The following is a 13379-nucleotide window of genomic DNA, read 5'->3' on the forward strand; positions in this document are numbered from 1 at the left end:
CACATAAGGAGTTGCTTTCGTTTTGCACAGTATGCAGCAAAGAAAGATGACACATATGACACCCCACACCAAAAGATAGATACAATTAGCCCCATCATTGTTGTCTGTGAGATTACAGAAGAAGCATTTTGGCTCCCTAACGGGCACCAAGCTCACGAAAGACATGGCACAGTTCTTTTATGACATGATGCCAATCATTGCCTCTATACAAACAAGTACATTTTAAAACATACAATAAAGCAGTTTTTAAAGAGGGATGACTCACCTGTTTAGAATATTTTTTTGCAGACTTTAATCGTTGGTACAAGGCCAAAAGAACTCCTTGGATGTACATCTTAGCTCCTGAGGGGCTGAAACCTTCTCCCTTAGAGACCCAAACTGGTCCCCGTAAAGGTGTGATGGAATTTTGCAGGCATTTTTCAAGCAGAGGAACTATACGAGAAAATAAGGGAAAATAAATTCTTTTGACCCAAACGAAATGCACTGCCTGGAACACAGCCCCAATACCAGAGCTAACTCTTAACATCTATTATTTATATCTGACCTGGGTTAAGTCTTAGAGAGGCAATTCCTGCATTACTAGTGGCCACCATGAAGGATGCATTTATATTGAGACACCCCCCCCATGCAAGACTCATAAGCTTTGTGAGCACACCTGAATAGTTCTGAAGTGTGCCTAACTAGCTGCACAGAGTGTCATGGTGTGCACTGATTGCCTTATCTTCTCATTTATCACAGATGAGTTGGAACCAACCTTGCTGAAATCTACTTGCATTGTCCTGATAAAATTGTACGATCCATGTTGTTTTGGTATATAGCTTCCCATAGAGGAGTCTATATAACTAAAACATCACATCTGGGAATTATTCATAAAATATAATCCACACCTTGATAAACCATCCTATTCAAGTCTTTTCACTGCCATTGCTTAAAATAACCCGTAAAACAGAGTGGTAAGGCTGTTTAAAAATAAGGGCGAGAATCTTAAGCAAGCATTTTATCATACATACCTTTTGTTTTTAAGCTTCTGGGACATAAGCTGGTCAAAGATTTAGGGATGCTATTCCAGGACATGGTTTGTAAACAGATAGAAGATATTTACTTGTGGCCCTGTATTGCAACATCCATATGGACTTGACAGACATGTTTATACACTTTTTCACCCAATTAGCTTATAAAATCCTTCTAGTGTAAAATAGGCAAATAACATGGCAGCTAGCTAACATTTTTCAAGATTTAATTTCCCACTGAAATGCCAGAAATAAAGAAACTTTAAAAACCTTAGGTACACTTGAGAATCTAGAAAGATGAAAGGATATCATTTTTTTAACTTTGTCTTTAAGTGAATACATGTGACACTACATAAACATACAAGATAACTATATGGCTTGGCAACCTTATTCTAATACATACTTCTATAGGAAAAGAAATTGGCTAGATCACCAGCAAAGAAAATAGGTCCGTGCCATTGGTTATGTTATATGTTGCATATTTTATGCAGAGAGGCCTAGCGTAGCAATCTGGAAATTGAATTACAATTAGGTTCAGCTGAGCTGCAGAGTGGCTGAGTTATGCAAATGGCCTTTGCTACTGGTATTCTGCTGATTTTTGCTCTTAGTAAAAAAGTTATTCCTTTTATGGCACTAAGTTCTGCAGCCCTCTACCAAAGTGCAATTTAAATTCTTTCTAACATATTCATCACTAAAGAAAATGTTGTAGACAGAGTTTAAGATTTTCTAAGATTACTATAAAGTAAAAAGAAATCATGACCCAACGATTATTTAAAAATCTTCAGATGTGTGCATGAAATGCACTCACCAGCCTGAGAAACTAATTCCTAAAATTCATATATCAAAACTATTCTTATCCTCCTGAAGCAATTGCTCTTCTCTATAAGTCTGATCACAACAATTATCTCAAACTTTAAAAGAAATATATTAGGTCATATGTATTACTAAAGAAATAAAAGAGAAGTAAACTTATTTTTAGAATTGTAACTCTTCAATTTGGCTTATAATTTTTCCTAAAGAAACCCAGTTTAAGAATCATCAAAGCTTTCAGTTAGCTACAAATTCATGTATTACTATGTGTTGAATTTTAATCTGTAAACTTTTAATTGATGCACCCATTGAATCTAGTACAGTTTTTGTACATGGAAAGGCATTACATAAATAACTGTTAAATTGAAAAACAATTTTAAGTAACCCAAAAAGCAAATAATAAACTTGAATGATTTACATCCAAGATTTAATACTGAATTTAAATCTAAGAACACTTTATCAGATTCTCTAGTCTTTATAGCTTTATTCATCCATGCTTTTCACCAAAGTAACTTTCAAATTCTGTATGTCAGCCCAAAGGATTCCAAAGAAGAATTTCATATATTTTCTAACACAAAACTCTATACTTTTTTTTTCAGGGTTTGTACCTTCCATAAGAATTTAAGAAAAAAAATACAGCTTATGAAAAAATACAAATTATATCAAAGTGTAAGCAGTGTCAGAGTTTATATAGGATGGAAAAGAGCTCCCATGCTCCACATGATTTATGTAATTAGGAATACTATGGAAACCAGAAATAGCAAAGCAAAGAAAGCAGTATTCACAAGCAGGTTTTATAAGGGACTTCAGAATCTGCTCTGAACTTGTTGAATAATCTGTTCAGTATTCCAGAATCTCCCTGCTGGAAGCAGGGTCCTCATTATAACCGCAAGAGCGCTAATAAAGGTTAGCCTCTGAACTGGGGATTAGAAGGCTCTTTCTTTTTGGAAGCTGCAAACTAGTAACTTTGATGATCTTCTTGAAAAGGAAGACAAAGCACACTCCAAGAACAAACAATGTTTCCACTAACTAGGAAGGTACAGAAAACATAAGAAAATGATATGCCTAAGCACTTAGGAAGTATATATAAGCCTAATATACTGGGAATATAAAACTTATTAATCTGTCCAAATAAAAGAACTTTCCCTAAAAAAGAAGACTCGGGCCTAAGATGATAGTTTTGAAATATAATAGAATAATTAATTTTTTTAAAAAGAGAAAGTTGACTTTTTAACCCCAACCATAGATTTTAATATGAGAATTATTTCTTAAGTATTTTAGTGGATATTCGTAATAGTTTACACCAAAAACTCATATCTGTTCTTAACCAATGGTTTTAACTCTTTTATGTTCAGTTCTTCTTTCTCTGTTTCTGAAGCAAAACTTCGTTCTATTACGACGAGTTGACTCACTGGAAAAGAGTCTGATGCTGGGAGGGATTGAGGGCGGGAGGAGAAGGGGATGACAGAGAATGAGATGGCTGGATGGCATCACCGACTCGATGGACATGAGTTTGAGTGAACTCCGGGAGTGGGTGATGGACAGGGAGGACTGGCGTGCTGTGATTCATGGGGTCACAAGGAGTCGGACACAACTGAGCGACTGGACTGAACGGAACTGAACTGATTGCACATAGACATGCAGGAAATCAGGGTTCTGTTTCAGAAGGACAACAGACACTTTTCAGGACTGGAAAGAGCATAATCCTACATGTTGCTCTGAGCCAGCAAAGCCCATCATAGATGCTCAATGAAAAGATATGTCTTTCCCAGGAATGAACTCTGGGATACTACTTTGTATGTAAACCATGAGTTTCTCTTTCAAATTCTACTCGGAAATATGACCTCATTCAAGAAGGTAGCTGGCTCATATTATCCCGTATTTCTTTAATATATGTTTGTGTGCATAGCAAGAAATGGATAACATAGTATTTCTTCTTACATTTGAGGCCTTTATTACAAGTGTTCAACCTCTTTGCTCCTTTACAGAATCTTGTTTTCCTGTAATTTCAATAATTCTATTACACAAGTCCTCAACATTTTTATTAGATACATGATTTGGAAATTAATCATCCCTTAAATCTATCAATAAGTATAATCAGTCAAATGTGATCATTCAGTTGGGATCATTTCCATCACTGGAAAGGTGAAGTTATATGGATGATTTTTATCCATTTTATTTATTTTAAAGTCATGACTATAGGCAAACTGAAATTAATCCAATAATTTCAACAGGTGTGGAGTTGAAGCTGTTGGGTAAATAGATCATGTGGTCAAAAGGAGTAACTTCACTGCTCAGAGCAAGTACTAAGTATTATGAGCAAATTGGTCATATGATTAAAAGCAGTAGCTATATTAATCTCACAGCTATCAACATGCTGTTCTATTTCCCTTGCATTTCTTCCCCTCATTTTTCCCACCTGTTAATATATCCTTGTCTTCCAAGACTCACAGGAATTGTCATTGGCAAAATTTCCCAAGTGGTTAAATTGTTCTATCCTCTACCTTTCCCAGGTCATCGTTTGTATTTTATGTTTCCCTTATTGATTTTCATTGGTCCTCATCTTCTCCACTCACTACTTTCATCCTCCAGTAAATCACAAAAACTTTGGAGTTTGAAGGCATGGTGTTTTTCAGTTTGATAAAACCAGCACCCATTAACTATCTACTGGATAAATAAATAACATGTTTGGATATACTGTGGGCAGTCTTTTAGGTAATTTTTAAGACCATGAGTACAACTCATAATCACTGAGAATCTTTAACTTTCTGTGACCAAATGAAAATTTAATGAAAATTTGATAAATACAAATATACCAGAATTTTAAAGCATTATTAATAAGGTATGTACGATAGTTTTATTTTAAACTCTCTTATAAAATGATCTCGAATACTAAAGAAGAAAATAAATATAAAAGAAAAACAATACAATTTTGGCAATGAAGCATTAACTGGGGCTTCCCAGGTGGCACAATGGTAAAGAACCCACCTGCTTATGTAACAGATTTTAGAGACACGGGTTCAATTCATGGGTCGGGAAGATCCCCTGAAGTAGGAAATGGAAACCCACTTCAGTATTCTTGCTTGAAAAATTCCATGGACAGAGGAGACTGGCAGGCTATAGTCCATGAGGTCGCAGATTCAGACATGACTGAGTACACATCACATACACACACACACACACACACACACACACACACACACACACACACACCCCAGGAGAAGACCAGAGCTGGATATTTTTAAAGTCCTGGAAAATCCGTAATCATGCTATTATGGGAAAAGGCACACAATAAAACTTAAATAACAAAGCAATAAAATATTAGATTAAGGTCAAAATAGCTATTTTAAATAATAAGGGTAATTCCTTCTAAGAACTCCAAACACAATAAGTTCATAAGCTATTCATGAGAAACGAAATTGTTCAACCTTCAAGAGGACCTATATATCACTGATAAGAAGCTTGAGCTTATTTGGATTCATGATGGACACAGTACAAGAATTTTTGACAAGGAGCCAAAAATTCCTCTAAAGATAAACCTAATAGAACTTACTATGAAGATACAGACTGGAATGTCCTGTCAATTTCTATACCTCAGGAATATATGTCTCTCTCCAAAAGCAACACCTGACATTTAAAGAGACACTTGGCACATTCCATTTGAATCTACTGTAGAAAGCTAAAAAAAGGATTTTTTTAATCAATATATTTTCAAAAAGTATTGGAAATAAGTGCTTTAATAGTTTGCTTCCAATTAAAAATTAAAATTCATGCCAATTAAGTACCCAGAATCATAAGTTTCACATTTCAGTCAGAGTACATGAGACTATGAAAAAAAAGACAGTGCCCAAAGCATACTTACCCATAAAAAAAACGCTATATGCTACTTGGCAGGAAATTTCAGATCTCAGTTCTCAAAGATACTCACTATTGTTAGCAGGACACCATTTGGAAATTTCCCATCAATTCCATTAAAAACGTTTGTTAATAAAGTTGATCTAAAAAGTCTTTTTTGTATGATACAAGGTGACTTCTTAAAAGATACTCAGAATTGACAGCTTCCCATCCAGGAAACAGGCCTGGAGGGAGTCTGAGCTAGTGCCGAGGTATGCATGTGTTTTACTGCTCCTTATGCAGCTTTATGTAATAGCTGGAAGGCTCCTGGTCCAAGAACAACCAGAAGACGCCATTCAAAAGCATGGTCTGCAGGGAAGATTGAATGATGGAGGGCATACTTTGAGTGATTTATATCAGTATATTTTTATTCAAACAAAACCAAACTAACAGCTGCTGTGTACTTTTGTTTACATGCTATATGTCAAATTTTTTGTCCCCAAGGTACTCATGAGAAAAGATTTAGCAGTTGTTTTCTTAAATACCAATGCCTACCCAAATTTGGATTTTTCCTCCACTGAACAAAATGACAAGCACACGATTGCTATACTTAGAGCAATCTTTCACAGCTGCTTTAGTTTTTCAGTGATCCTATTAAACTGACGGCATATTGCCTGTGGGGTCTACGGTATTACAATACTGCTTGCTGTAAGAGACATTGATTTGTATGATAGGATCAAACAGAACAGGGATGTATTGGGGGTGGGTGGAGAATTTCATAGGTCATATTGGTTTTACCTGGGTAAAATTTAATTCAGACATTGTGACCTTTATGGAGCACCTAGTTATTTTAATTGCTGATGTGTGGGTGAATGGTGACATTGGGGCTTGGAAGTATGAAATCTTAGAAAGTCTCCTCTGTTTTGAAAATGCAGCCTGAGTCATGTCTTTTCTTAAGCTGAACGAAGTAGCTGTGCATTAAATATGCTGGCACATCTTCTGCTTGAGCAAGTGGACCGAAATGGTGTGAATTGTTAATGCCTTGCTGCTTTGGTTCACGGCTTGTGATTGATCATTTGTAACTATATCTACTCCTTGTTCCATGAAATCAAGTATGGAGTAATGGGTTCATCAGATTTTGGGGTTAAATTGAGAGTGAAGAGGTACTGTGTGTGGAAATAAGAGTTGCCATGTTCAGGGCTGGCCTTGTAACAGCATGGAATCTAAAGGCGATATTCAAAACCACTTCACTCATCATACGCTTACTGATTCTGAATAGGGCCCATTTGCAGGGGACATTTGGTAGTTTTCCAATACGCTTTATGCCTCTTTCTACTTCCACCACCATGCACATCTTTTTTTCATACATCCCCAGTAGCACATTGGTAGAACAGGTCAGCATACACAATTCATTCATTTAAATAACTTGATTTATACAAGTAGAAGTAAGCTGGGACTCTATTGTTTGAGTCTTGTTTTTCCCCTCAACAGAAATAATAGTGTATGTGTCTTTGAAAATACAAGTATTTTGTGGACTCAATTTCTTGAGCACCTAAAATATGCGGTATTTAGTAATAATCTAAAATAACTTCATTGAACTCATATGTGTACAATTAAGATTACTTAAAGAAATGTTAAGAATTAATCATATCTAATATATCTAATCTATTTTCATGTGGTTATGGTCTATACCAATACATAATAACTGAATATATATGACCTGCTTTTGTAAACTTTAAAGCTCTGCACAAAAATTTAAAGTATTGTCTTAGGATTAGTTTGTGGAAGTACAATGCATGGAACTTAATAAATAAAATCAACAAAAATGAGAAGTAAAGACCTTTAGAAATGTCATTATATAATTGCTTCCTGTAATAACTGATACTTTTTAGACATTATTACTTGTGATTTCTATTACTATTCAGAAAAGCTTAATCCAAATGGTGTTAACTGAGGCACCAATTAACTGTTGACCCAGTAAGAATAGATGTAATAAAAACATAATAAAACTTAAGAACAAAATCAAATATATGAAGCACTTACATATGTAAGTAGCATTCAAAAGCAAGCTAATTGTAAAATGTCTCAAACTTCTACTATTACATGATAAAGTAACAACTAATATAAATGTTTTTAAAATGTGGCTGGACCTTTTTTCTTTTTTTTCTCAGCTCAAAAGAAGGAATAATAATACTAATACCTGGCACATATATACCCTAATTCAGAGAGACCTAGGAGTCAGAAAATGTGGATAAAATAGTTTTAGTTTCCTTGGCTGCAAATGCAAGGGCAATACATTATTTACATTTAAGTATTTTACTTCGGCTATAAAATATATGTGTGCCATAAAAATTTACATTCTAAATGTGATAAACTGAAAAGTCTTCATAGTTACACTAATTATAATGGGAGATTCCCTTTTGACAATTCTCTATGTTTGTTTCACAAAAGTAGAACCTTCTATAATAAGCACTTTGCACATTTTGTCTATTATTGCACCTCTCTTCTCAAAATGCTAAGAAGGAAGAAAACCAATTACTGCTGAGTTTTTACACGGAGACCTTTTTAAACAATTGTTTTACAGCTGTCCTGTGCTTAGTCACTCAGTCCTGTCCAACTCTTTGAGACCCCATGAACTACAGACCGTCAGGCTCCTCTTTCCATGGGGATTCTCCAGGCAAGAATATTGTAGTGGGTTGCCATGACCTCCTCCAGGGGATCTTCCAACCCAAGAATTGAACGCAGGTCTCCTGCATCGCAGGCAGATTCTTTACCGACTAAGCTATCAAGTTTTACAGCATGTACTAACAATTAGACTACTTGTTTTCATTGGCAATTATACTTGTTACAACTTTTTTTCTATAAAGAACGTCTAGGATCTTGGACAAATCATTAAGAGTTAGATACAGATTTTGGTGTTAAAGCTCAAAGATCCAGAAATAAGATATAAAAACTAGAAGCTAAAAAGATAAACTCAAGGAGAAGGGAGAAAAATCAAGGACTTGGTTAAAAAAAAATCACATAAATACTGAAGAAAGTTTAGCGCAACAACACCTAGGAGTGAGGATCATATATTCACAACTATAAAAGACAGTCTATGTTTTAAAGACTTCAAAAGGGAGTTTTCTGACATATTAAAGAGTCTATGAGCAGATTAGACTGCTTTGTGAATGTTCATATCACACAATTGGGCATTCACATATTTAATAAAAGATGACAGTGATCCAATTATAATGGGAGTTCTCCAACTGCCACTAAAAAACTTTTTAAAATCAAGCTTTGACAAAATTCTTAATATTCTCTACAGATAAATAGCAGAAATATAAATCAGTGATTAGTTAGCACTTCTATGTTTTGCTTTGTTTTGTTTTGGCCACACCACTGGGTCCATGGCAGTGAAAGCCCAGAATCCTAACCATTAGGCCACCAGGCAACTCCCAGCAATTTTTGTTATTGTTAAACAATGAGAGTAGCTAGTTCAAGTTCAATGTCTGGAAGTCATCACTGAGGGCCATATCTTAGGTACCTTGGAACCAAAGCAAAGTTAGAGAGCACAGTCCCAAGGAAGCCCTGAAGACTTCTTCTGAGTGGCATCTTTCTTACACAAAAGGGCTCTTAACTGGCTGCCTTTGTCTATTTTAATCTAGATAAACTCCAGGGCTGATTAATAACCATCAGTATCAGGCAAGCTTCTCCAGAAAGAAACCTAAATTTTTATATTTCATAAAATTTAAGAAGTGCAAAGAGATTCAACCAGTCCATTCTAAAGGAGATCAATCCTGGGTGTTCACTGGAAGGACTGATGCTAAAGCTGAAACTCCAATACTTTGGCCACCTCACGCGACAAGTTGACTCACTGGAAAAGAGTCTGATGCTGGGAAGGATTGGGGGCAGGAGGAGAAGGGGACGACAGAGAATGAGATGGCTGGATGGCATCACCGACTCTATGGACATGAGTTTGGGTGACCTCTGGGAGTTGGTGATGGACAGGGAGGCCTGGCGGGCTGTGATTCATGGGGTTGCAAGGAGTCGGACACGACTGAGCAACTGAACTGAACTGAAGGGTAAATGGTAAAGGGACTCAAAGCAAATATACTTAATTTTAAAGAAAATATTATAACCATAAATTTGATTTTTATCCCCTGAAAATTTCTAGGACAAATTATAAAATGGTTTGTGAACCCTTAGAAAAATAAACAGTAATCATTAGGACCCAACATGGGATAACTTGCATGAAAGTGAAAGTCATTCAGTCGTGTCCAATCTTTTGTGACCCCCACGGACCATAGCTCAGCAGGCAAGAATACTGGAATGGGTTGCCAGTCCCTTCTTCAGGGGATCTCCCTGACCCAGGGATCAAACCTGGGTATCATGCATTGAAGGCAGATTCTTAACCAGCTGAGCCACTAGGGAAGCTTAACAAATACCTAATGAGCAGAGAGGGAGACTCATGGGAAAATTCCTTACATGGGGCTTGACCTTTCTAATAGCAGCATAGAAACATTATTTCTCCCAGTGGAGAGTAGATCTCAATAGACTGTGGCTACATCTATTGTCTTTAAACAAAGTATTACTAAGTCTGTATGTTCCTTCCCAGGTAAATGGGTGTATCTATAACAAGGCGGGAGAACCCAGAAGGTCTGCAAATCTCCAGTTTAATTAAGTCCTTTATTTAAAATTCATGTGGGAGGAGACATGGGTAAACCTATGGCTGATTCATGTTGCTGTTTGGTAGAAACCAATGCAATACTGTAAAGCAATTATCCTTCAATTAAAAACAAATAAAAAAACAAAATTCATGATTGCTTTCTTTTGATACTTCTCTTTAAAAGTGATAGAACAATAAGTCACTTAGTATCCAAAACAAAAGGAAGTTATGAGTGAATGCTTCCCTCGCTTGCAATTTCTTTCATGGAGGAAGTAGTATTAATATAAGGAATCTGAATGGATACACACATACAGTTGTCCCTGTATGGGGCTTGACTGTAGGCTGCAGGCTACATATCTTTCTGAATTACCCACTTTTAACTAAGAAAGCAATGCCATTTTACAGGACCCAGACCATCTGGACCTTTGCAGAATTCCACATTTAGAGAGCAGGAGAAATACTAGCAACAAAGGTGTAGTAGTAGGCATTTTTAGGGCATAAAAGAGGGAAGCATTTTGACTAGGCTCTCTCAATGTCCTGAAATTCCATTTCATCAAAAGGAATCGAAGTACAATGCCTCACCAAGAAGTGCATCATCCCCAATTTTTCTAATTATATATAATGTAACTCTATAAAATATATAATTTTTAAATAATTTTATACTTATATTTACTATATTTTATAATACCTCCTCTATATTATTTGCTGCTACTGCTGTTAAATCACTTCAGTCGTGTCCGACTCTGTGTGACCCCGTAGACGGAAGCCCACCAGGCTCCCCCATCCCTGGGATTCTCCAGGCAAGAACACTGGAGTGGGTTGCCACCTGGGTTAAATGTGGGAATAGAGAAGACTACAAAATCTCTGTTCTCATGGATCTTACAGTCTAGGGGACAGATTGATATTAAATAATTCCTCAAGCATCTTTATTAATTATAGTTGTGACAATTACTAGACATGGGGTGCTATTAATGTAACAGGGATACCTGTCCTAGATAAAGGGGGAAGTGGGACAGGAGCAAGGCAATGTTGGGAAAGATATTCAAGGAAGAAATGTTTAAAATAAGACCTTAAGAAGAGTAGGCAATACCTTGCAAGGAAGATAGAGGCAGAGAATCTAAGCAGAGGAAACATATGGTAAGGTTCTGGGGCATGAAGGAGTATCAAGTGTTTGAGGAACAGAAACAAGAAAATAAAGTGACTTGAGTGCAGAGATGAAGGACTCAGTACTACATGTGAAGCTGGAGAAGCTAGGTAAGGACCAAATCCTGAAGGCCCTTCAGGCCACAGTAAAAATTTAAGCACTGATTCAATATGACCAGTTATGACAGACTAAACTCACTTTTAAAAAATAATGTTACTAGAGTGAGGCAATTAGAAAACTTGTGTTTCCATTGGGGTTAGATAAACCCGTAAATTCATAACTAAACAAAGAATCATACCCAGAAATATTAATAGAAATCTGAAGCATAGACTCTGTTAGCATGTTAAAGATCTCTGTCCCTAATTATTGCCTACTAGTGGCTCAGATGATAAAGAATCTGCCTGCAGTGCGGGATCCCTGGGTTGGGAAGATCTCCTGGAGGAGGTCATGCAGCCCACTCCAATAATCTTGCCTGGATAATCCACATGGACAGAGAAGCCTGGCAGGCTACAGTCCATGGGGTCGCAAAGAGTCTGACACGACTGAGTGGCTAAGCACAGCACACCATTTTTATCAATAATTTAGACAGTGAAAACAAAAATGAGAGAAATTGTTAATCCCAGGCTGGAAGATTAAATATCTGAAAAATCTTATAAGACTAATCTACTAAATAAAATTCTTATAAGTAGAAATGTAGTAGGTATCAATGTACAAAGTTCTGTTCACATATCTACAAAATCAGCAGTATAAGCACAGGATGAAGAAGTAGCTTAAAAGCAAGTTGTGAGCAAAAATTGAGGGATTTAGTTGCCTTTAAGTTCAATTTAGCGCAACAATATGATTTATGTAAAAGAAATAATAATGTAATCGTAGGTTAAATAATGACCTGAAGAAAAAGAGAAGGTGGGGCTACTCATCATTGACTGGCCTGGAAAATCATGTACAATGTGGGGTCACAAGAAGAGGAATACCAAAAAAACTAAACAGATCAGAGAAGGGTAACCAGGATGGTGAGAGGTCAGAGAAATAGTTGGAGAGATTGGAGATACTTAACCTGGAAAAGATTTAAATCACACATGTTCAAATATTTGAAAGGCAGTCACAGATTGGGAATTAATCTGCATCATTTAACTCCAGAAGACAAAATCAAGACCGATGGTAAAAGTGTAAGAATAGATTTCAGTTAGCTATTCTATTTTTTAAATTAAATTATAGCTGTCAGAAATGGGAAAAGCAGTGACAGGGTGGGCACTTATTGGAGATGACTTAGAGGAGACCATGGCAAAGTGAGGCTTTGGTGACGACCAAAGAAGCCTCTAATGCTGATATCCAAAGTAAATCAATCAACAACACTTTGGAAGAAGATATCAAAAAATACAGTCATTTTCATTTGTTTTTACATTGTACAATGCATCATGCATTTGCACCTCCAAGCTTTTAAAGTTCTATGAAAAATGGCAAAATATTATTCAGAGTAGTGGAAAATCATTAAGTGACAGCACTGAGGACTACCAGCAAAAAGTGGTTAATAGGGGATAATCTGTTGCAAATGCAATCCAAAAAGGAATTTTTTAATTTTAATTCACTCAGCCATTTAAAAAGTATTTTTCATCACTTACTATAACAAAGATCATATTTAGCAATTATTATTTAAATATTAAATTTTCAAGGTTTTATTACATGCTCAGTCTTATTGTAGATATTACAAGCCTTTTAGAGGTTTTTGGTTTTTTTTTAAGTGTAATACAAAATCTCTCTTTAGTTAAAGAGGTAAGTCCTCTGCATGACAGATATACTATATAAACATATATTATGACATATGGTACAGACATATGGTATCAAAAAATTATGATAAAGAGGTATTAGTAAACAAAATAGAGTGGGATTTAAGTAATACTTTAAAACTTTGCAAATTGACACCTTGATTGAAGCT

The 13379-nt window shown here is 35.9% G+C and overlaps 1 protein-coding gene across 1 annotated transcript in view; it reads right to left on the reverse strand.

The window, feature by feature from the left end:
* Window positions 1-13379, reverse strand: part of LOC148775652 (doublecortin domain-containing protein 1-like) — a 175557-nt gene that overhangs the window by 90273 nt on the left and 71905 nt on the right. The window contains exon 7 of the mRNA XM_088843396.1: window positions 266-432. Coding sequence (XP_088699522.1) covers window positions 266-432 — 167 coding nt within the window. The remainder of the gene's footprint in view (window positions 1-265; window positions 433-13379) is intronic.

The sequence above is a fragment of the Moschus berezovskii genome, chromosome 14 (genome assembly GCF_049115385.1).
Source record: "Moschus berezovskii isolate FMDL1 chromosome 14, NW_MosBer_1.0, whole genome shotgun sequence".
NCBI lineage: Eukaryota > Metazoa > Chordata > Mammalia > Artiodactyla > Moschidae > Moschus > Moschus berezovskii.